The 24,452-nt window shown below is 38.5% G+C and overlaps 5 protein-coding genes and 1 long non-coding RNA gene across 6 annotated transcripts; 1 reads left to right on the top strand and 5 right to left on the bottom strand.

Annotated features, from left to right (window-relative positions):
- On the bottom strand, window positions 1–3,936 carry LOC141837017 (curculin-1-like). The gene is made up of 4 exons (XM_074724505.1): window positions 3,767–3,936; window positions 3,497–3,725; window positions 1,486–1,650; window positions 1–18 (listed from the first exon to the last, which is right to left on the bottom strand). The coding sequence occupies exons 1-4, from the start codon at window positions 3,934–3,936 to the stop codon at window positions 1–3; spliced, it is 582 nt and encodes a 193-aa protein (XP_074580606.1).
- A 9,677-nt stretch (window positions 3,937–13,613) lies between these two features.
- Window positions 13,614–14,703, bottom strand: LOC141838737 (uncharacterized). The gene is made up of 3 exons (XR_012602663.1): window positions 14,470–14,703; window positions 14,291–14,392; window positions 13,614–14,200 (listed from the first exon to the last, which is right to left on the bottom strand). It is a non-coding gene; the product is annotated as an uncharacterized LOC141838737 (long non-coding RNA).
- A 1,034-nt stretch (window positions 14,704–15,737) lies between these two features.
- Window positions 15,738–18,901, top strand: LOC141837016 (uncharacterized; the record flags this gene model as incomplete). Its single annotated transcript, XM_074724504.1, has 8 exons — window positions 15,738–15,902; window positions 15,964–16,129; window positions 16,694–16,851; window positions 17,083–17,406; window positions 17,504–17,578; window positions 17,820–17,889; window positions 17,969–18,126; window positions 18,517–18,901. Coding segments are annotated over 8 exons (1,266 nt in total), but the record flags the coding sequence as incomplete, so codon positions are not given.
- A 358-nt stretch (window positions 18,902–19,259) lies between these two features.
- Window positions 19,260–19,866, bottom strand: LOC141839908 (large ribosomal subunit protein uL15x-like). Its single transcript, XM_074727763.1, has one exon. The coding sequence runs from the start codon at window positions 19,844–19,846 to the stop codon at window positions 19,403–19,405; it is 444 nt and encodes a 147-aa protein (XP_074583864.1). The 5' UTR covers window positions 19,847–19,866; the 3' UTR covers window positions 19,260–19,402.
- Window positions 19,867–20,786: 920 nt separating this feature from the next.
- Window positions 20,787–22,696, bottom strand: LOC141842378 (putative pectinesterase/pectinesterase inhibitor 13). Its single transcript, XM_074730589.1, has 3 exons — window positions 21,807–22,696; window positions 21,574–21,734; window positions 20,787–21,484 (listed from the first exon to the last, which is right to left on the bottom strand). Exons 1-3 carry the CDS (start codon window positions 22,694–22,696, stop codon window positions 20,787–20,789), a joined length of 1,749 nt encoding a protein of 582 aa, XP_074586690.1.
- A 950-nt stretch (window positions 22,697–23,646) lies between these two features.
- LOC141839688 (E3 ubiquitin-protein ligase MPSR1-like) lies at window positions 23,647–24,452 on the bottom strand. Its single transcript, XM_074727493.1, has one exon. The coding sequence runs from the start codon at window positions 24,366–24,368 to the stop codon at window positions 23,775–23,777; it is 594 nt and encodes a 197-aa protein (XP_074583594.1). The 5' UTR covers window positions 24,369–24,452; the 3' UTR covers window positions 23,647–23,774.

Here is a 24,452-nt window from a genome sequence, read left to right as displayed (position 1 = left end):
CTACTCCGACATCTTGTCCTGTGAACGCAGGCATTTGATATAGATGTTTTTAAACTAGTAAATACTGTCAATTGTCTAAGAGCAGCACCAACTGTAACAGGAGACAGTAGCGTGGCATCGCAACAATTAAGAACAGATTTACAGAAGGAGGATAAGATTTACATCTCAACAAAATCGAATAATATTTTTTTCATCATGATCAATTATAATTTTTCAATTTATCTTTATATAGAATCATAGATCATCGTTCGTATAGACCGTAAATTAAGTCCGTGTGTGTGATAGAGGGGAAAGCAAAAAAGGGCCAAAAAAAAAAAGTCTAAACAAAAGTGAAAGTCAATTTTAGGGACATTGTCATTTGATTTGAACGCTTCCACACAGTAAAGAGGGTCCAGTATTTGGGAAGCCCATTTAACTTTGGGCTCTTGAAATCAACCCTTTTATGAATTGTAGATTTTCAGGCCCAATTTGAATTGGTTTCGCAATTCAAATTAGCTAACATGTATATCTATATAAATGAAATGTTGGCTTAAAATTTTCACCCCGAGTTCCATGCAATTGATCTCGCGCGCATATATAATTTCTATTGACATTGACCTTCACAATACTATATGATCGGTCTGAGAGAGGAGATGGGTCTAACTGATCGCCCTTTGTTGACTTTTGCTAAGTCAGTCGCAACAGGATTGATTTATAAAGGAATGATTTCGATCAGGTTGGCTTTTAGTGGATCGGTTTCTAACGGGTCAACTTCTATCTGGCACAGATAGACTCAGAAGGACATCCTTTGTGATGGCAGGATTCTCCCCGCAATTGGCTCTTGAGATATCAACCGGAGGTTAAAAGGGGGCCAAGGTGCACCTTGGTGTAATCCCTCCGACGCTCAAGTTAGTACTTGAGAAAAGACGGATAATAATAGGAGAATTATAGTGACTAATATATTGTACATACCTTTTTCTACTAACATTGCTACAGGTTTAGGAGCCCAAAAAATTAATCCATCATATATATTAGTACGATAGATTTAGAATTCTCAATTTATTGTAAACTTTATTAAATATTAGATTTTTAATTAAACAAACACATTAAATGGTCAGACACGAAATGAAAATATGGTGCTCGCCTCAGACTCCTTTCTAGAGGGGCCCAAAAATTAATCCATCATTTATTTAGTATGATAGGTTTAGAATTCTCAATTTGCTGTAAACTTTGTTAAATATTAGATTTTAAATCAGACACGAAATGAAAATGTAGAATTTAAATCGGAATGGGTCCAATCTATAAATCCATCGAGTAGGCATAGAAATAAGGTTTACATTGGTTCAAACATAGATTGATTTGAACTTAATTGATCTAAATCAAATTCATGAGTTAAATTGGTTCAGTCTTTTATCTTCTCTTGATCCATAGCTCCTTTGCATTCTAGTATTGACCTATCTTGCACAATATATAGTTAGGAATTAAATTAATTAACATTTTGGTTACCTTGTCATTTGTCTCTGATTTTTGAAGTTGTTCCTCGGTCCATTTCTTCTTCTTGAAAAGTTTTCCATTACTATCCATTGAAGCTTCAAATCCTTCATTAGAACCAACCATTGCTCTATGTCCATCATCAAGAAATATCTCCTTATTGATTTTCAATGATCCCTCCTAATCCAAAAGGAAATGGAACTCAAATGTAATATTTAAGCCTGTCTTTGAACTCCATTTGATCTCATCAAAATCTAGGACTTTATTTTCCACCTTTAACTCTTGTGCTTCAACGGAGGTTAATCAGATGAAGAGCAACCTTGCTATGATACCACTTGTTAGGACCTTGTGAAGGGGAGAGGTTGAATGACTCAAATCGCTTTGTCTTTGTTGGGATACAATCAAAGTCCCACATTGAAAATACATGAAAAAGATCATGGATTTATAAGATGGAAGATATCTTCATTGGTATGAGGCTTTTTGAGTTGAGCATAAGAACAAAACCATAAGGGTTTAGGCCCAAAGTGGATAATATCATATCATTGTGAAGATTTTTGATTTCATCGGTACTAACAATTGATATCAGAGCCATGGTTTATGTAAAGTGAAAGAGGTAACATATGGTTTAGACTCTCAGAAAAAATGAAGGAGGTAACAATTGGAGCCATGGTTTATGTAAAGCATGTGGGACTCTTAGAAAAAATGAAGGAGGTAGGGGAGGCCCGAACCATGAGGAGAATGGTAGGAAGCCATGTGGGACTCTTAGAAAAAATGAAGGAGGTAACAATTGGAGCCATGGTTTATGTAAAGCATGTGGGACTCTTAGAAAAAATGAAGGAGGTAGGGGAGGCCCGGACCATGAGGAGAATGGTAGGAAGCCGTGTGAGACTCTCAGGGAAAGAGGTAACAATTTGAGCCATGGTTTATGTAAAGAATGTGGGACTCTCAGAACAAACGGAGGGGAGGCCATGAGGAGAATGGTAGGTGGGCTCCCAGTGATCCTTTATTTGAGCGGAGTATTGTTGATATACAATCAAAGTCTCACATTTGAAATACATAAAAAAGATCATGAGTTTATAACATGAAAGATATCTCCATTGGTATGAGACTTTTTGAGTTGAGCCCAAGAACAAAATCATGAGGGCTTAAGTCCAAAGTACACAATATTATATCATTGTGGAGATAGATTCCATCAGTACTAACAGTCTTAAACTTGGGTAGCGAAGACCGACATATATATGCACAATGCTAACTTAGGTGATTTTACTTCGTATCTACCTTCTTAAGAGGACTAAGCCTTCTCATTCTCAAACAACACAATGCTAACTTAGATGATTTTACTTGGTATCTATCTTTTTAAGAGGACTAAACCTTCTCATTCTCAAATAAATCGAAGGCTTCTAAATATATTTAATAATAACTTTTAATTTATTCTGCATTTCAATTAGAGATGGCCCCTAAAATTTAAAAAAAAAACCTTCTCCTTCAGAATCTCAAACAAATCTTCTTAAGAGGACTAAACCTTTTCATTCTCAAACAAATCGAAGGCGGAGAAACCTTCTCCTTCTAATATATTTAATAATAACTTTTAATTTATTCTGCATTTCAATTAGCTAGAGATGGCCCCTAAAATTAAAAAAAAACCTTCTCCTTCAAAATCTCAAACATAAGCCAATAATATTGTTTCATATTATCAAAGCTGGAAGGTTAATTAGATTCCACCTTGTAATAATTTTATTTTTTCGATTTATACGTGCTAACTATTAGATTTCTTTAATTTAATTAATTGTTTTTCTTTTTTCAACGGAATTCAACTTAAAAAAAAAAAGAGCAGAGCAAAAGTAGATAACTTAGGTGATGGATTCACACAACTTAACAGTACACACAACATACCAAACGAGGCTACGTACGCACCATGCATGTAGCTAGTTATATTATATTTATGCCTCGCTTCATTTTATTTATTTAATAACTAGCTAGCGATCCATGCATGGTTCATGGTGAAGCCAACTAAGTTTTTAGTCACCATGGCGATCTTCTTCCTGTTCTTCATGTTTGTGAGGGATGGTCCATATATCCCTACAGCGTAGATGACGACGTGGCCGTCGCGCTGCAGGACGAGGATGTACTTGCCCTCAGGACCGTTGGTGTCGCTCGCCCAAATAACTATGTCGTATGCCGTTGGCATCAAAACCGTGATGACGAGGTTGCCGTTGGTCCAGCAAAAGGGCGGAGCAGTTGTGTGGCTAGGTCGGCTGTGTTGGAGGACCATATTTCGGACTTGTCGTTGTGGTACAACACCAAGTTGCAGTCGGACTTCATGATGAAGGTAAACTCGCCTTCGGTGAGGAATTTGCCGGTGTTCAGCGTGTCGTCGCCATAGAGAATATTATTATTGTTGTCCGCCATGGAGAAAGGCAGGAGGAGGCCGAGGAGGACAGCAGAGAGCATGACGAAGGCAGCCATGGTTAAGCTATGGATATGATCACTCACTTAATTCAGTCAAGTGATTGCTTGATTACTATCGTGCAAGACCCATCTATTTATACATGAGGAGGCGGCAAATTTACGGGATTTAAAACTCAAAAACGACACTCCGCTGGCTTAATTTATTATCCTGCCAACTCATCCACGTTATTTAGTGGACAACGCGCCATAATCGTGCTTAAATTAACGTGGATGGACAATAAATCATATTATAACCTGCGCGTCTCTGGCCGGCCGGCTGTGATCAAGTTTTTTATTTTAATTTACAGTTAAATGATTTTTTTAAAAAAAATTTAAGAATTGGATTATAGTATTAAATATGGCCGGCTGTGCAATCAACTATATATTATTTTTTTTAATTTAATTTTTTTATACGTATATTGCCCGGCCTTAAATAATTAAATCGTAAGTAAAAAAAATAAAGTAAGATATTATTCGTTATTACTAAGAACGTTATTCTACCAACTCATCCACGTTGTTTGGTGGACAATAAACCATAATCATATCGTGCTTAAATTTTCAAATACTTAATTATCCTACCAACTCATCCACCTTGTATGGTGGACAACAAATCATAATCGTGCTTAAATTTCCAAATACTTTATTCGTGGAGAACTATGAGCAATCGAATTTAAATTGCAGCGGATCCGTCAACTTAATTGTTAGTTACTCATCCCTATGATATTTTCCACCTGATCGATCGATTTCGACCGTCCATTGTATTGACTCGCTGAGTTGCAAAATCGTCTGTAAATCTAGACGACAATTTACGGATTGGCCGGTGATCGGATTCGGATCCAGGATTCAGGAAAATAAATAAATGGGGCCGTATATTTCTTTTGTAAAAAGATGGAATCCGTAACTTTAGCGTCTCAGACGATCAGTCTCACGATTATATGTGAAAAGGTATATCAAAAAATTATAATTGATCACGATGTAAGTAAAGTATTATTTTATCATGGAACCCATATATTTCTGCACGTGGCTGAAGTGGGGATCTTATCTGCAACTCAGCCACAGATAGAGTTTGATTTTAATATTTGAACAGTTAAAAAAATAAAATAATTTAAATGCTAACTAAAATTACAAATCTTAAACATTTTCATCTTCAAATTATATATATTTTTTATAATTTAGATAATCAAATTTAGTCCGATCAATCATAAAGATATAGACAACTTTCTCATCTAATGTAAGTATCGAATTTCGAGGCATAGCTAAGTTGTTATGACGAAATTAATAGAGTTGCAAAAAAGGACAAGGATTCGAATCTCGGCGAAGTCGAACAATACACTCCTTCGTTGTGACCAGCAAAAGAAGGCAAGGGTTCGAATTTCAGCGAAGTCGAGCAATACATTCCTTCGTTGTGACCAACTGTAATTTCTTGATTTATCTCCTCGCAGATGGTCGTGGAGCCGATCGTGTAGAACCGCTGGGGTGATGAATTCCACCTTTTGTAAAAAAAGTAAGTATCGAATAAAGTAAAAAATATAACTTATATATTTAGAGAAAATATGTAAAAAAAATATAACCTATATATTTAGAGAAAATATGTGAAAAAATAGGAAACTTAAATCATGTACGCGTCTATAAAAAGTTAATTCAAAATGAAAAATATGAATAACACACATAAAGTGTAATAAACATAAAAGACACTACAAACAAAAATAAGATTTTAGGGATGGATTTTTGTGATGAATTTTTTTTCATCATAAATTTACAACAGCTTTTGTGACGAACTTATTAATAATCGATTAATAAATAGTAATAATTAATTATTACTGTAATAAATAGAAAATTAATGAATCGATCGAGTTGATGAGTCGATTAGACAAACAGAAAGTTTAGAAGTAAAGATATATGTGAGTTTTAATTTTACAAATAACATAAATTTTTGATATAGAAATATACTCAAAGACAGCTTAATTAAGAGTCATCCGTACTTTTCTTCTGCAAATTGTTAGAGATTTTCTCTTTCCTTAGTTCACGATCGATATGCTCTCATATGTCCTGTCCGCCTCCGCTGTTTCCCTCTTTGGATCCGTTGAACGCGCCGGCGTCCACGTCGCCGGATCCGAGAAACTCGAATACCCCTAGGTATTATCTTTTCTGGTTGGATCTCTATTTCCGAAATTGTGGGAAAAAGATGCAATTTGATTTCCGTTACTTGGATCTAGTAGATTCCAGTACACAAAATTCTGTCAAATTATTTACGTTTATTGTAGTTAGCGTGTTTCTAGGATTTTGAAATATACAGTTCAAAATCATTTTGGATGCAAGTAAAAAAAAAAAAAAAGGTCATGTTCGCTGCCGCCAGCCCTGCCTATCCTTTCTCCGCACGCACGCAAACAAGCAAGTTCCCGAGATCGACGAAGGCAGCGTCCCATCGCAGAGGCCCGCCTCGCGCCAGCAAGCCTCGCGCCCGCTGCCCGTCGCTCGCCCGCAAAAGTAGAGGACGTGAAGGCAGACGACTATCGTTCTGTTCCACGTCGCTCTGTTCCACGCCAGTGGCCTTGCCCCCCTTTCATCCTTGCCGAAGTCGCCAGGATTCCGTGGGATCTTGTTCGCCGGCTGCCGGAGACGGCCGCAAGTGACCCTTTCTGCCCCAGAAGCCGCCGCCGCGCGATTCACGCGCTTTCTGCCCCGCTGCGCGATTCCGTGGGATCTTGTTCGCCGGCTGCCGGAGACGGCCGCAAGTGACCCTTTCTGCCCCGCCGCGCGATTCACGCGCTTTCTGCCCTACCAGAAGCCGCCGCCGCGCGATTCACACGCTTTCTGCCCCGCCGCGCGATTCCGTGGGATCTTGTTCGTCGGCTGCCGGAGACGGCCGCAAGTGACCCTTTCTGCCCCAGAAGCCGCCGCCGCGCGATTCACGTGCTTTCTACCCCGCCGCGCGATTCCGTGGGATCTTGTTCGCCGGCTGCCGGAGACGGCCGCAAGTGACCCTTTCTGCCCCGCCGCGCGATTCACGCGCTTTCTGCCCTACCAGAGGCCGCCGCTGCGTGGAGAAACCAGAGGTGAAGCAACCTCTGCCATACTGCTCCTTTCTGCTCGCGAAGTGATCCATGAGCAAACTCAAGCTGATCTCTACTCTACCACCTTGAGTTTGAGGGGGGTGTTAGAATATTATATATATTAAATATTCTATTAAATATTCTGTTTAAAATAAATCGTATTAAATATTCTGTTTAAAATAAATCGTCTAGAATAAGTCTCTATACTCATGTATAAATAGGGACCTGGCTTGTAATATTTCAATTCAATTCAGAATAGAAATATTTTCCGACAATATGTATTTACTATACTGACATTTAAAAAACATGCACTTCAGCTTATCTCCTATTCATTGCTACCTAAATCACAATCATCAATTTTCAATAATTTTTTTTGTCTTTTGTTAATAACTTTTCTATATGCTTTATCGATATGAACGGTTAGAAATATATAAGTCCATTTCCTATAGAACCTAAGGTGAAGGGGCATTTATTGGCTAGTTTTGTCATACTCTACCAATCAATGATAAATTATTTACTTTGATTATCGACGGCACAAACACTATCGAACGGCACAATGCATGATATCAGAATCCGAACGTCAAGAACGATTTCGAACGCCTAGAATAATAAACAGTATCATTTTATCATTTTTTATTTATATATTTCCGAATCCTATGAGCAATTAAAACACCTATATAATAAATAGTATTTATATATATATTTTATATTTGTTGGAAATTTGAATCCGGCATCCTATGAGCAATTAAAACACCTTTTGTGATATATATATAGTCCCACATTGGAAGTTTCAAGGCATAATTGTTGGTTTATATTATGTCACAAGCATTGATGTTGTGAACAAATGCATGGGGAGAGACTCTATCTCACGCGTGGGTGCGCAAGGGGGGGTGCAAATCTAGGGCCCGGATTGCACTACCCGCAAGGCAACTTGTGTGCGAGTGCGACTTGCACACATTGAATGTCAAACCAATCAGGACAAAATTTGTCCAAGCGAATGAACCAACATTTTGCCACTTGAAAATATTTTTATGCAATTTAATGTTGCATGAACGTTGATGCAATTCGATGCATAAACGTATAGAATGCATAAACGTATGAGCATTAATGACATGAATGTAACGTCTAGTGAATGTAACGTCTAGATGAGAGAACCTATATAAGACTCCTAGTCTTAAGCAAAGGAACTCAATTCAAAGGAAATCCACCTATAGTCCCCTCTTTCTTTCCTCCCTGTCGTGATAGCATTCGGGTACTATCTCAGTTCGCCGCGATCTGCCTGTGCTTGGTGGTTAGCGCAGTTCTGTCATTGTATCCTGGGAAACAGACGTCCGTCGTGACCTCTAAGACACCGCCGGAGGGGACGAATCTGTTTTAAGGAAACTGCGTTGAATGCAGGCCTCGACATCATCCTCTCGGCGACTCGGCCGACTCGGGAATCGGCCGACTCGGCACTCACCTCTCGGCTACTCGGCGTCTTGACACTCGGCGACTCGGCTCTCGGCCACTCGGCGTCTCGGCACTCGGCGACTCGGCTGACTCGGCTCTCGGCCACTCAGTGTCTCGGCACTCGGTGACTCGGCCGACTCGACTCTCGGCCACTCAGCCGACTCGGCTCTCGGCCACTCGGCGTCCCCGCACTCGACGACTTGGCCATCTCGGCACTCGGCCAACTCGACACTTGGCGTCTCGGCCGACTCTGCACTCGGTGACTCGATCATTCGGTTGAATTAGCATTGGTGATCAGAAAAACATCAGTCCCTGCTGACAGCTTGAAATTATCAGTTCAAGCCATATAACTCTATAGATAAGTTAAATTGTATTGTAATTTAGTAAAATATTAATTCTCTGGCAAATACTGTCCAATATATTCTTCTAACTCTTACTAACACAGTGACGAAGAGAATGTTATAAATTATAATAAAATAAGGGAATTAAGCTATAAATTAATATTTTGCTAAAGTGTTTAGGAGGTTCTCATAACGATTGGGGCATTGCTATATTATTTTAAGAGTTGTTATAATGATTGGGAAATTACTATAGTATTTAAAATTACTAATAATAGTCGACTAATGAAGGGTGATAGTAGAATGTTATTATAACAAATAGAAAGTTTAAATCCAGATTCATCAAGTGATGTTGTGTTCTGCTATAGCAAATAGAAAGTTAAGGAATCAATGGAATTGATGAGTTATATAGCAAATAGAAAGTGCAGGAATCAATGATAGTTGATGAGTTTTAATTTTACAAATAAAATTGACTGCAGGACTCAAGATACATATCATTTTTTTTAATTTTACAAATAACATAAAATTTTGAGATAGAAATAAACTCAAAGACAACTTAGTTGTGAGTCATCCACTACAAGAAAAAAGGCTTCAAAAATAGATTTTTAAGATGAAATTAAAATTTATTTTAGATTTAGATAAATTAGAGACGGATTTACTACAAAATTACTAATCCGTTTCACTTTAATAAAATATAACATTTGAAAAAAAATTAAGACAGAATTTAAAATAAATGTGATACGAAATTATATATAAACTTTTATAAATAAAAATAAATACGAATTATAAATGAAATTTGAGACCGTATGATTTCTGTCAAAATATCCATTTAAAATTTAATAAAAATTTAAGACGGAATTAAAATCTATTTGAGATTTAGAAAAATTAGAGACGGATTTGTTACAAAATTACTAATCCATTTCATTTTAATAAAATATAATATTAAAAAAAATTGAGATGGAATTTAACATAAATTCGATACAAAATTATATAAATTTTTATAAACAAAAATAAATATGAATTATAAACGAAATTTGAGACTGTATGATTTCTGTCAAAATATCCGTTTAAAATTTAATAAAAATTTAAGACAGGATTAAAATATGTTTTAGATTTAGATAAATTAGAGACATATTTGCTATAAAATTACTAATCTATTTTAATTTAATAAAATATAATATTCAAAAAAATGAGACAGAATTTAAAATAAATTTGAGATGAAATTATATATAAATTTTTATAAATAAAAATAAATATAAATTATAAACAAAATTTGAGACCATATGATTTCTATTAAAATATCCATTTATAATTTAATAAAAATTTAAGATGAAATTAAAATCTATTTTATATTTAGATAAATTAAAGACAGATTTACTATGAAAATTTTAATCCATTTCATTTTAATAAAATATCATGTACAATAAGAAATTTGAGACAGAAATTAAAATAAAATTATAAATAAAATTTTTTAAACAAAAATAAATACTAATTACAAATAAAATTAATAAACTCAAAATTTTATTAATAAATCTATTTAAAATTTTTAAAAATTTTGAGATAGAAATAAATCTATTTTAAATTTATATAAATTAGAGATGATTTTTAAAATAAAAATAAAATTTGATTCATATTTATATAAATGGAGATAAATTTATTTTATTTTAATAAAATCGATTTATTCTTCTTTATAATGGGAAAAATATGAATTGTTACTACAAGATAGTACAAAAATTAGCCAATTGAGTTTTAGTCACTCACTTCCGGAGCATAGTTGAGTTGGTTATGACAGAGCAGACTTACTGAAGTGGATAAGGGTCAAATTTGCATTTGAAATTAATTTCATTTGATAAATTAAAAACAGATTTATAAATAAATTTTTAATCTATTTTTGAAATTAGAGAAGAAATATTTCTGTTTCAAAATTAGCCACGGAGTTTTCATAAAGGATTTTTAGATGAAATATTCTATCTCAAACATTATTTAGAGATGGAAAAATAATTTTGATATAATTTTTTGTCTTAGAAAATAGACCCTATTTTGTCGTAGTGATCCTTACTTGATAAATAGTACAACTTGTTAGAGATTTTCTCTTTCCTTAGTTCACGATCGATATATATTCTCTCATATGTATTTACTATACTGGCATTTAAAAAACATGCACTTCAGCTTGTCTTCTATTCATTGCTACCTAAATCACAATCATCAATTTTCAATAATTTTTTTTTTTGTCTTTTGTTACTAACTTTTCTGTATACTTTATCGATATGAACGGTTAGAAACATATGAGTCCATTTCCTATAGAACCTAAGGTGAAGGGGCATTTATTGGCTAGTTTTGTCATACTCTAACAAGCAATGATAAATTATTTACTTTGATTATCAACGGCACAAACACTTTACACATGAATTTTATTGTAGTTAAGAAAACTTTTGCAGTAATTTCGAATGCTTCAATTTTAATAAATAAATTAAAGGAAAACAATTCTGATAGTTATTTAACAAGTGATATAAATCCATATAATTAATTACTCAGATCAAAATTAAATAGTAATTATAAGATCCGATCGATATTGATTGAATCAAGACCATACACTATGAATTTGTTTGCAATGTTTGTTGATACTGTTTTTTTAGTTCATTAATTAACAGTGCTGATTTTGAGTTTTAAGTCCCATAAATTTGCCTCTTCCTCCTCACACTACAAAAATTTCAGGGATTAGCGACGGACCATTTCCATGTCGCTAATCGATCATTACTGTAGATTAACGACCGATTAGCGACGGAAACGGTCCGTCGTATTAATTTCGGTCGCTGACATCATCTTAGCGACGGAAATATATTTCCGTCGCTATTTAGCGACGGAAGTATTTATTCCGTCACTAATATTTGCGATGGAAAATATATTCTGTCGTTATTTAGCAACGAAATTAAAAATATTTGTCGCTAAATTTAAAAAAAAATAAAAAAATATTCGTTTATTAGCGACGGAATTATAAATTCCATCACTAATAATTTATTTTTTTTTTAATTTTTCAAAATTCCCTGTTTATATATCAATCAATCTAGTATAACATAACAATAATACACTGATAAACCAACAATGGTAAAGAACAACACTAATACAACATCTGAATACAACACACATATTAAAATATCTTATATACTATAATACAATCTTAATACAATAACATAAATGCAAATATCTGTATACAGTGATATTGTATCAAATGTCAAAATACAATAACATATCAAAATTATATCTAAACGAGCCCAGCCAAAACATTATGGAACTAATCTTAGTCTAGGAGTCAAGTCAAGGTTGCAGGGGAGGTTATCCTTAGTGTTGACCTTGATCACAGTAATAAGTTGATTGGTGCTATTTTAGAAGCGTATAGAAATGAATCGATTTGATTGATATTTGAAAAATTAACAAAAAGAGACAAGATTTCAGAAGATTCAGAAACCTTTATTTGATCGTTGATCAAATCAATCGGATGGTAGATAAGATTAGTCGACTAATAGGTGAAACTCAATATTAGCAGCAACAACATAAGTAGGGTTTTACTTGAAGGAGAAATATCTAGTACTTGGGGGTTTGAGGACGAAGTATTGCTGTATTTCCTGACCAACAAGAGACTATTCCAAGCAACAAGAAAGCATCCAAAGTAAGATCTCACTTGTAAAGGTATTTTTGCTTTCATTTATATTTGTATTCTTATTTTTTATTGTATTATTGTGTTTTTATAAGAAAAAGCTTGTGAAAGGTTTCTTCACCTCTGGAAGGTATCCAAAAAGGAGAAGTTCATAGTGGGTAAATAACTCAGAATGGACCCTTGGATTAGTTACCTCAAGGAGGCGGATACTAAGTAAAATTCTAAAATTGTGTATGTGGAGTCACGTTTGAATCAAGGTTTCTACTATACATTCAAACGATGTGCGCATAAGATCGAGACAAGAAGTGATCGGAGCTATTCATCCCCCTCCCCCTCTAACTTGCACGGGTCCTAACACAATAAAGTTTTTATAGTCGATTTTTAAGGATTTTAGAAGAGAGTGTCGTATTTTAAAATTATCAAGAGGCAATCTAAATAATAAGAAAGCAATCAAAATATATTTTTTGTAAAGTAATTTAATTTTATTATATTTGCCTTTATATATTTGTATTCACTACAAAAAAAAGGGTATTAGCGACGGACCATTTCCGTCGCTAATCGGTTGCTACTCGAGATTAACGACCAATTAGCGACAGAAATAGTCCGTCACGTAATTTTTGGTCGTTGACGTCACTTTAGCGACGGAAATATATTTCATCGTTAAATAGCGACCACCAGAAATATTTCATTGCAACTATTTGCGACCACCAGAAATATCCATCGCTAACAATTAGCGACGGATTATTTTTTCCCGTCGCAAATGATAGTGACGGAAATATTTATTCCGTCGCTAATTAGCGACGGAATAAATATTTCCGTCACTATAATTCTAAAAAATATATAAAAAATAGTGGTTTATTAACGACGGAATTTATAATTCCGTCGCTAAATTTTAAATGAATTTAAAAAAATATTCATTTATTAGCGACAGAATTTATAATTTCATCGCTAATAATTTATTTTTTTATAAATTTTATTTCATTTTTCTGAATTTCCTGTTTACATATCAATAAACCAATTCTAATATAACAGTAATACACTGATAAGCCAACAATACTAAAACACAACAAATACAACACATGTCAAAATATCTGAATACAACACTAATACAATCTGAATACAATTACATAAATACAAATCTCTAGATACACTGATACTGTATCAAATGTCAAAATACAATAATACAACAACAAGTGTATCTAAACGAGCCTAGCCATAATAGAAGATCTTACAAAAAGACAATAAGATATGTTAGTAATAACTTAATTATAACAACCTATTTGAAAAATGCATGCTTATAAGTAATAACTTTTAAAAAAAATAAAAGTAATAGAAATGTTAACATACCTTGCAGGCAGCTACTGATCAGGAGCATTAGGGTCCTGAGTCTCCGTATCAGGGTCCGCACCTCGCATCGCATGATAAATAGGCATGGGTGGCGTCTGGTCGAAGGCCTCCATGAAGGTCGTCATCTGCCGCGCAAGCTGAGCGTGACTATCTTGCTGCGCCTCTAATGCGGAGAGTCGATCCTTTAATTCTTGATTTTCTTTTTGTAGGGCTTCTATCGCAGAAGATGATCCGCTGGGACGACCCCTGGCTCTAGGGGCCATCACACGATCATATACGACTCTCGTCTGGGACCCTAGACCGTAGAGGGTGGAGCTCTTCTTCCTCCCACCGACCACATCATAGTAGATCTCATTCAACTGGTCGGTTGAGAGCTCCTGCCTCTCTCCTCCCTCAACTGCAGGCGCAGACGCCTATGCAACTGTAGCAGAATATTCAGCCTGTTTAAAATTAAATTATTATAAAATTTAATATTAAAAAAATAATTACATGGCGGTAATGTAAAATAAATTTAAAAATTATTTTCTTACGTCTAATGCCTGCGAGCGAGGATCGATAAAAGTGTCATCCTTGGACTTGTGTGTCTTCGTAAAAATCTCCCAACAAGTAGGAGGACGCTGTAACTCGTGCTCCTGAAAAATTAAAAATATAATTAAATAAAAATCAAATTATTACTAATTAATGAAAAATAAATTAATTGTAAACTTACTAAGTCTAAGGTATGCTCCATAATTGAGCGGGATCCAGCTGTATATTTTGTGGATCCGGTGCTAGGACCAGCCAGCTCGGTGTTCCTGTTGGATCGAGCTGTCGCTGCATTTGTCTGCCATTTTTCTGCTTGCCATATGACTTGCGATGCAGCCCAGATTTCCTCTGGGATCCAAGATGGTCCGGTGCCCTTTCTTCTGCATTAATATAGCAGATCTTTATATAATTTGGCACAAGCAGCATTCCAGGTGTCTTGAAACTCCTGCTCATGCCCTGGCTCAAAAGTATACTTTTTCTGCAAGAAAAAAAATAATTAGTAGAAACAAAAACAACTTCATTATAAGGTATTTAAAATGACTTACCACAAACTCCTCGTAGTAGAAGGTTCGCATGCCCTCGTCGACATGCCTCCAAGTATGCCCTGAACGACATACTCGCTCGCGGAACTTACTAGAAATATAGGCTGTAACTTTATGACCCTCTGGCGTAAAACTGTATTATAAAACATATAAATGTTAGACATAATGATACGTCCCTATTTATGATCACTTAAAAAGTACTAATAACACCATTACTTACCACCCGCCAACAACTCTCAACACAGTCCGGCCATCTGGTACTGTTGCCTACTGAGACATACCTGTTTCTGCAAAATCAAAAAAGAAGAAGAGAAAAGAAATATCGATAATGAGTACAAAATATAGATGAGAATCGTATGTTGCTCATACAAGTAGAACCTAAAATGAGGACATCCCTGCTCTATCATTCTATGTTGCTCATACAAGTAGAAAGCATCCTCTAGAGCCACTGAACATTTCGAGTTAAACTATAGAAATCTGTATGTTGCTCATACAGATTTAATGCAGCAGTTTTATAAAATAATAAAAGCACTAAGCTGGATAAGAATCGGAAGTGACGAGTAATTGCAAAAACTTACCGTTCTCCAACAAGAGTTTCCACCTGATATCACAATTATAAACCAAGGTTATGAACAATATAAAGGAAGCAATATAAAACATACAACAACAAGCAATATATAGAAACCAAGGTCTATATGAAGGGTTTGTACTGTGTTTAAGCTCTGCTACTTCCTCGTGATGATTTATGCAACATGCTGCACCTTTTTTTATAGTTGTGAATTTTGGTATCATGGATGATCTAACTGATTATTATTTATGCTCGAGCAATTCCAACTAAGATTTGTAACAACCGATTGTCTCAAATGGTTCAGGATTGAAATCCCATCAGGAATTCTTATCATGAATTCTATTTGATGACTGCTATACTTTCAGCTTTTCACTGCTGTGGCCAACCCAGGACGTGCATTATGGGGAAGAATGCACTCGAGATTTCTTGTTTGGTGTTGGGGAAAACAAACAACGCTCTGCAAGGCTCACAGCTTGGTTCCGTACACCAGAAACTTATTTTATCCAGGTACTAGGGTTTCTTTGCTATTGGGAAGATGATTCACGCCCTAATAAAACTTACTCCATAGGAATTCAAAAAATACCAGCATCAGCTTGCATTAAGAAATCTTTGTGCGTCTACTGAGGAGTCCCCTCCAATCACGCGTGTGCTTCAACATAATGCGCGTGCGCTCTATGTCTATACTGACAACCCGCAAGTAGCAGAATTCTTGACACGTCCTGAATTCACTCTCAGTAAGTGTTTGTGCATTGCTGGTTTGTCCATACTTTTACATTAGAAAAATTCTTTACAAAACCACCAGACTATTCTCCTGAAAATATCTTATCAAGAAGCTAAAAGTTTATAAAGCGACTTGTCTTATCCCTAAATTACAAATCCTACTTTACTGCTATGTCAAGCACACTCAAGAAGGTATTTTAGTTGCGTATATCCCAACTTTGGCAGGGATAAATCTGATACTACGACCTTCTCCTCTGTTCCAACTTTTTAACACTCTACAAAAGCATTTACTTCTATAACACTCACAGATTCATATCTTTTTCCTTGCTTTTTCTACAAGATTTGGTTCCATGTTCAAACTCTTCTGGTAAATTGTAATTGGCGGCCATCTCTTTGCTAAATTAGTCATATTTGTCATGCAATGGAGAGTGTAACCTCAAAATGCAAGACTCATTTTCTACCAACTAGTTAGCTCAAGTGGTTAAGGTCGGATGTAATGCCCATATTAAGGGGATCAATTCCCCATGTAGACCTAAAAAAGACTTATTTTGTTGGCTCATAGTTTGTTTTATCATCAGCTAATGATCCGAAGAACGCTGATATTATCTGGACTAGCATGCAAGTGGATTCAGAACTGAAGAAAGCTCTTGAATTAGCAGACCATCAGTATACAAATCAATTCCCTTACGAAGCTTGCCTTGTCATGAAACACCATTTGGCAGAGACAATTTTAAAGGTACGCAAAACCTGTCAGCATGTCCTATATGGATCCTTGCTTTTCCTTCCTGTCAACTATATTCGATACCTATCTAGTCCATGGTCACTTTTATGGTCTTGCCTTAATGATATATTTATTTTAAATTGTGATTCCGTGCATAATATGTATAGTGTCAACCAAGCAAATCCATTGATAATTTGATTATTTGCTTTTGCATTTTTGTTCACAGTTTGCACCATCTATTTGCAGGCACAGGGCAGACCTGAATGGCTTCAACCTACTTATAATTTAGAAACACAGTTGTCCCAACTCATTGGAGATTATATCATCCGGAAACAAGAGGGACTTAACAATTTATGGATTTTGAAACCATGGAACATGGCAAGAACAATTGACACAACAGTTACTGGTGATCTATCAGCAATTATCAGGCTCATGGAGACTGGACCTAAGATATGCCAAAAGTATATTGAGCACCCTGCACTATTCAAAGGGAGGAAGTTTGATCTGCGATACATTGTATCGGTTCGCAGTATGAATCCTGTAGAGATATTTCTTTATGATGTATTCTGGGTATGCTACAGGATTCCCTCAGCCATATCTTTTTTTTTCCCTTACATATCTCTCATAAAGTCAACACTGACAATCAAAATTCGATTGATTCTTTCAGGTTAGATTAGCAAACAATCCATACACTCTTGAGAGAAGTAGCCTCTTCGATTATGAGACTCACTTCACCGTGATGGTAAATTTACTCTCATTGCTTTAGCAGTAGAAAGCATTACATGGTAGAACAGAAATGAACCACAAATTTGTACTTGCCTATTTCTTTTAGCATTTTCCCTTAGCAAATTCTTTATTTGTTTCATGGCAAGTTCTTTAGTGTTGATTTCAATGTTTTGATATATTTTATATGATTATTAGTTTAAAAAATAAATAATTGAAACACTGAGAACACAGTAATAATCAGTATTGTATATTTTCAGAACTACTGTGGCAGATTGGATCACATGAATACTCCAGAATTTGTAAGGGAGTTTGAAGAAGAACACCAAGGTACGTTTGCCATTTTGTTCAGATAATATCCATTACCAGGCATTTTGATGTCTCGTAATCTAGAAGAAATCGTTTTCAGTTAACTGGCTGGAGGTCCATCAAAAAATTCAGAAAATGATAAGATCCGTATTCGACTCCGCTGCAGCTGTGCATCCTGAAATGCATAGTGCTCGATCAAGAGCCATTTATGGTTTGGATGTCATGCTTGACCAATCCTTTAAGCCAAAGCTTTTGGAGGTACCATTCTCTTCTTTTCTTATTTTATAAGTGAGCAAACACACCCATTTGAGGTTTGATTCAATTTGTGATTGTTTTTACTTGCATTATTCGACACATTCCTCAAATTCGGTTTCTGGAATAGTTTCCTTGAGTTCATTTAAGCTCTTGACCTTCAAGGCGAATACTCCCTGTTCAATTCTGTATATCAGAATGATATCTCATTTCAGTAACAATCCCTTGTGGAGCATAATACTTATAAAATACTTAGCTGGTTGTATTCGGAGCAATTAAGAATAGATGTTAAAATAGCACAAAATTAGCTGGTTTCGATAGTCACCAGTCTGCAAGGCTTGCAAGTTCACCACAAGATTCCTGTTCTAACTCACTGATCTTCTCTTTGAAATGAAGGTGACATACTGCCCAGACTGCAACAGAGCTTGCAAGTATGACACAGAAGCTATCGTTGGAAACAAGGGAGTGGTCAAAGGACGTGATTTCTTCAACACAATTTTTGGTTGCCTTTTCCTCGGCGAGACTGCACATGTAACACCCCTCTGACTGTTCATTGACGTCGAAGTTGAAAGTTTTTAATATTTTTTGAAGTTTCGAAATTGTCGACATGATTTTCTATTGAACTTTTTTGTGGTTCAATCTTAGTTTGTATTCTGATAATGGAGAGTAGTTTGTGTTACATGGCAAGAGCATTCATGCATGGTGATGAAATTGAGAGTTTGAGCTCTCTATGTTATGAAAATTGTAAGGAATACTATTTATAAAAGGATTGTTGATTCTATTTCTTTGTCTGCGTGAAAATTTCTCTTCTTTTATTTTTATTAAAAAAAACAGAAATACTCTTGATTGTATGATCATATCCACCATGCAATTCCAGAAACTTGAATGAACATACACGAGGATTTAACCCATCATAAACCAAACGTATGAATCCAAACAAGATGTAGTCTTTCATTTGAAAATTTAGGTGTAAAGTTGCAGGTTTAAATAACATGATCGATGCGGCTTGATTTGAATTGGTTCGAAGCTCTTATCAGTTCACATTTTTGCAATCAATTATACATGACATCCATTTGAGATTGCTGAAACCAAACACTGTAACCAACATGGAACCAGGAAAATCAACAGAGCATCTCTCAAAAATTTAATCTTGCAATCGGAAAAAAGTAAATTTTGCATAAATAACCAGTCTCAAATCCAGTAGAAGGTTTTTGCATACTTTGGTTCCAGATCAAAATAAGATCAAATAGATACTTACGATTCCAAACTAACTGCCGCCAGATCAGGCAGTGAGCACGACTGCGCCGCCGGCAGCCTTGATCTTCTTCTCCGCGATCTTCGACACGAGCTTGGCCTTCACGACGATGGGGCGGGACTGGGGAAGTGACCCCTTGCCGAGCACCTTGAAGTACCCGAACTGGGTGACGTCGATCAGCGGCGCGGAGGCGCCCTTGGCGGCGGCGTCCTTGACGTCCTCAGGGACGAGCGACCAGAGGGTGTCGACGTTGACGATGGGGCAGTGGAACTTGTTCCGGAGGCGATGGAAGTAGCGCATGCCGACCTTCCCGAAGTACCCCGGGTGGTACTTGTCGAAGAGGATACGGTGGTGGTGCATGCCTCCGGCGTTCCCGCGGCCTCCCGGATGCTTCCGGTGCTTCCCGATGCGTCCGTGGCCGGCGCTCACGTGGCCCCGCTTCTTCCGGTTCTTCTTCAAGCGGGTCGTCATCGTCGTCGGCTGCTGGCTGCTGCTAGGGTTTCGAATGAGGCGAGGCGAGACGGTTTTATAGGGTACGACGATGAGATCTAGCCGTCCGATTCGTTGACGAACGGTTAAATGATGTTGATGGGCCTTGTAAGGGGCTTAATTGTCTGATCGTATGGCCCATTTAGGGCCCAATTAAACTACCAACCCAATAAGGAGCATGACTTTTGTATCAAACTGTACTTACCTTTTTCAAAATAATCTTTTAATAATAAAATCTATCCAATTAATTATCGTAAATAAAAATTTATCATGACTATCAGCAAACGTATTAGTCTATAATTTCTAGTGGTTTCGAATTGTGTGACTCTGTCCATCAATAAGTCTATTTTATCATAACTAAATTATATTTCAAAAATATTATTTTTTAATACTTCAGTAAAAGGTGAAATTTATCACTCCAATGGGTACACACGATTGATCCAACGATCATGATGTAAAAAGATAAATCGAGAAGTTACCGTTGATCATGATGGAAGAGGGTATTAGATAAATCTAAGAAGCTATAGTTAATCACGATGGAGGAGGATATTAACTTAAGGCTTTATCAAGGATTTAACTCTTATCAACTTTAATAAATTTATTCCATCATAACCAACTAAATAATGTTCCGAAGGTATTTTTTTAATACAAATTTTAGCAGAGTTGATATTATGTGGATATATTTGTCCTTGGATTTACCTAAATATTTGCTGATCACATAACGGAGACAAGGGGATTATTAGCAAGATATCATTAAGAAATCTTGCATTAGATTCTGTAAATCTTATGATATATTTTGCTAGATTTCATGGGTTTTTAAATTGATTATGTCTTTTTTTTTTTTTACTATACAAATCAATATCCAACGATGGCATGAAAACCTTCAATCAATCAAATCAAACTCCCACACGAACTGTGACGATCAAGAGTTCAATCCCAAGCGGACCGGCGCGCCGCTCGCCGGAATCCAGCTCGACCCCTGCAAGAAATTCTCCACGGTGTACCTGAGCGCCTCCTCCCTGGCGATGACGTGAACTCCCGGCCACTTCACGCGGCCGGCGGTGGCGGCGCCTGGCCCCATGTTGTTGTACTCCGCGTAATACAGCGTGCTCAGCGCGAAGTCGCCCTCCCACGGCATGTACCCGTCCTGGTGGACGAACCCGTCGATCTCCGACTCCATGATCACGGTGCGCGAGAACTCCTTCCACGGCCGGCCGAGATAGGAGGGGATGGCCGGCAGCGAGGCGTCGACGAGGCGGTTGTCGGCCCGGAAGCGGCAGCGCTGGAGGACGAAGCCGGTGGTCTCGCGGCGGTCGACGCGGCCCTGCGCCGTGACAATGTTCTGCTGGTTGGGCAGCGGGCGCCGGACCACGAGGAGGCAGTTCTGGAACACGGCGGCGGCGTCGCCGAAGACGAAGTCGACGGTGCCGGAGATGACGCAGCCGCGGTAGAACTGGCGATGTGCGTGCGCGTACAGCGTGTCCTGGAACCCTTCCATCCGGCAGTCGATGAACACCGACTGGTCCGACACCACCCGGAGCGCCACCGCCTGGTGCTTCTCCGGCCCCGCCGTGTTGCGGAACGCCATCGCCATCGCCACGAATCTGTCTCCCGCCGCAACTGTATTCAATCCATCATGTAATTATCTCAAAAAATCAATCAATTAAGAAGCAACAAGGAAGACTCGTCTGGATCAAGTAATCGATTACAGAATGTGGCTGTAAGAAAGGTCCTCGTGCCGTCGATGAAGTTCCTGCTTCCGGTGACGATCGTATTCTTCGATCCGTCGCCGTACATGGTCACATCCGCCATGTTCTTCGTCACATTCACTTGTTCTTCGTACACTCCGGCTTTAATGTAGATCACATACCTATAATAACCATTAATGTAATGAGCAAATTTTGGCCTCTGTTCTCGATCGATGTCCTGTTTTGGAATTTACCTTCCCGCGTAATTCTTTGGCATCTTAGCGAGCGCTTCGGAAATGGTGGTGAAGTCGCCGGTGCCGTCCTTGGCCACCGTGACGTTGGGCGTGGGCTTGCGGTTTATGTGCTCCTTGAGCATCCGGCGGTCGTCTTCGCTGAACCAGGAAGGATAGCCATCGCTGGTGGCCAGGGGTGGATCGTGGTGGTCGGCGAGGAGGCGGCGGGAAGGGAGGTTGACGAGGGAGAGGAAGCTGGAGGCTTGGCCGATGATGGCGAGGGCGTTGCTGGTGAGTTCCCTGGCGCTCTTCATGGCGGCTTTCATCTTCTCCTTGAGCTCGCCCTCGGGGAAGCCGTCGATGCAGGTCTGCTGGTAGGTGACGACGGCGCTGAGCCAGGCGCGCATGTCATGGGAGCGGGCCGGCAGCTTGTCGACGGCGTGGTCGATGATGCTCCGCAGCGTGGCGTTGATGTCGCCCTTGGCGTCCTCGTACATCTCCTGGCAGTCCTGCACGGCGCCGCGGACGCGGCTGTCGTTGCTCTCGAGCAGCCTCGAATGCTCGAAGCCCTTGCTCACCCCGTCGAGCACCACCGACACCGCCGCCTTCAGAAGCACCTTCGGGTCTTCCGTGTCCGCCGGCACCGCCTTCGACAGGCTCTTCTCGCAGGTCTGCGGGTAGTCCGTGGAGGAGCATAGCGCCGTCACCGACTTGGACGAGGCGCGCATCGCGTGGGTGCTCAGGTTGGAGCCGTCGCCGTCGCCGCCGCCGTCGTCACCCTGGTAGGTGCTGCCCACGACCGCCCCCACCACGAGGAGGAGGAGAAAGCAAGCAGAGACGCCGAGAAACATCAGCTTCCTCTGCTCTTCTTTCCGGCCCTCCGACATCTTCTTGTCCAAATGATTTGCCATCGCTTCTTCCTCTTCCTCTCTGCCGACGATCGGGAGACGGAGACAGAGACAGAGAAGAGAGAAAGATGAATACGATCGAATCAAACCGATCGCGCTCCCTCTTATTCAACTCTCCTCTCTCAAAACAAACGCAGCTCAATTTTACTCGTGGACGAGCAACATCGAAGCTACCCATTCAAAGCTGGCTAAAATTGGAAGGAAAATGGTTGGCGGACGTTTTTACCGTTAAAATCTAACCCCAATTTGCTGGCTTTCGTAAGAGAATTAATATTAATGGCTTTTGACATGTATAGTTGAGATGTTATTTCTCTTTATTTTTACTAAAGTGACAAAATAACCTTTTAATCTCAAGAGACAGTAACAAATGATGTGCTCAACTCTTCAATCTTTTAAGGTGCTAGTTAACTTGACAGGAAATTGAACTATGTTTTTGATCTACAGATGAAATTCTTAATGAGTTGATTGTATTCATCAATTTTTATAATTTATTTCACAGCAAGATTAGCTGCATTTGAGTATAAATTGTAAAAATTACAATAGCACCAATAATAATTCATTCCATTCAATATCTCTATGGGAAAACAAAAGAAGATAAAAACTTTTCTTTTATCAAAAATAGAAACTATGATCTTCTTTTTATTTTTAGTGAAACGAGAATTTACAGATTTTGCACCATTAGAGTGATGTTAGCTCGTGAAGACTGAAGAGACGATGGGATCATTTGCATACTGGAGGATACGAAATCTATATAAAACGCAATAGTTTCAGTGACAAATCAAAGTCAAAGCAGAGATCATTGCCATGCCTGAGATCCTCTGAAAGACAGTGGATTGTTGAAACATGGCAGTAACCGAGAACTTAGCTGATCGATATTCACATCGTATGTGGTAAATTGGCATGATAGATAAATAGGTTGTTTATGGCACAGCCTAGAGATCACAGTATTCATCGACAAGAAGAATCGAACAATTCTTAATTAAGAAAAACAAATTTCAATGCACAAGCTTTGGTTTAAGAATTGAACAACACCTAAAAAAATAAAAAAGAAACCCAAATCATTTTGAATTCTATTCACACCTCATTCAGCTTCCCCCTCTTCTTGCTGTTGTTGCTGTTGACTAGCATCTCCTTCCCTTCTCTCAAATGCTATGGTCACAACCAACTCTCTAGCTCTTGCCCATTCATCTCCTACGATCTTCTTCGGATCCTCTTCCGCCACCGGCATCAGATACCTACAGAGCGGACACGATCCGTGCATCCCCAGCCACTTCTCGACGCACCCACCGTGGAATCGATGCCCGCACGGCATCTCCCTCACCACCTCCTCCTCCTCAGTCGGCGCAGCCTCGCGTCTCCATAAACCGTCCAGGCACACCGAGCACTCCTCCGTGCCGCCGTCTTCCTCCGGATGCACAACCCTAAGGGCCTCGATCGACGCCTTGGACGCTGGCGGGGGACCGCCGGTCTCCGGATCTGAAGACATCAGAGTGGATATCACCCCCGGGTCGCCCTGGAGGACGACCATCCCCCGAGTAATCGGGTTGAAGAGGACGAGCCTCACCGGCTCCGCCGCTGTGTCTTCGTCGCGAACCACACCGACAAAGAGAGGAAAGAACGCCATCCCCCGCCTCATCGCCTCTGCCGGACGCTCCCTCTCCGCCTCCTCGGCCATCGATCGAGACTCGCACAGGAGCAGAAGAGCAAGGAAGAGAGAAGAAGAAGAACGACGATCTCAATCGGAATGAAAGAATAGGAA

Source organism: Curcuma longa, chromosome 11 (assembly GCF_044706935.1).
Source record: "Curcuma longa cultivar G26 ecotype Majalengka, Jawa Barat chromosome 11, ITB_CL_G26_1.1, whole genome shotgun sequence".
Classification (NCBI taxonomy): domain Eukaryota; kingdom Viridiplantae; phylum Streptophyta; class Magnoliopsida; order Zingiberales; family Zingiberaceae; genus Curcuma; species Curcuma longa.
Note: the sequence above shows the minus strand (reverse complement) of the source record. Positions and strands in the feature narration are given on the sequence as shown.

Coding starts and splice junctions, on each gene's coding strand:
- LOC141839908 (XM_074727763.1), bottom strand. CDS start 19,846: ATGACGACCCGCTTGAAGAAGAACCGGAAGAAGCGGGGCCACGTGAGC.
- LOC141842378 (XM_074730589.1), bottom strand. CDS start 22,696: ATGGCAAATCATTTGGACAAGAAGATGTCGGAGGGCCGGAAAGAAGAG. Junction 21,735..21,806: donor CCAAAGAATTACGCGGGAAG/GTAAATTCCAAA, acceptor TGGTTATTATAG/GTATGTGATCTACATTAAAG. Junction 21,485..21,573: donor CTTTCTTACAGCCACATTCT/GTAATCGATTAC, acceptor GATTGAATACAG/TTGCGGCGGGAGACAGATTC.
- LOC141839688 (XM_074727493.1), bottom strand. CDS start 24,368: ATGGCCGAGGAGGCGGAGAGGGAGCGTCCGGCAGAGGCGATGAGGCGG.
- LOC141837017 (XM_074724505.1), bottom strand. CDS start 3,936: ATGGCTGCCTTCGTCATGCTCTCTGCTGTCCTCCTCGGCCTCCTCCTG. Junction 3,726..3,766: donor TCCGACTGCAACTTGGTGTT/GTACCACAACGA, acceptor CCTCCAACACAG/CCGACCTAGCCACACAACTG. Junction 1,651..3,496: donor ACAGGAAGAAGATCGCCATG/GTGACTAAAAAC, acceptor CTTTTGGATTAG/GAGGGATCATTGAAAATCAA.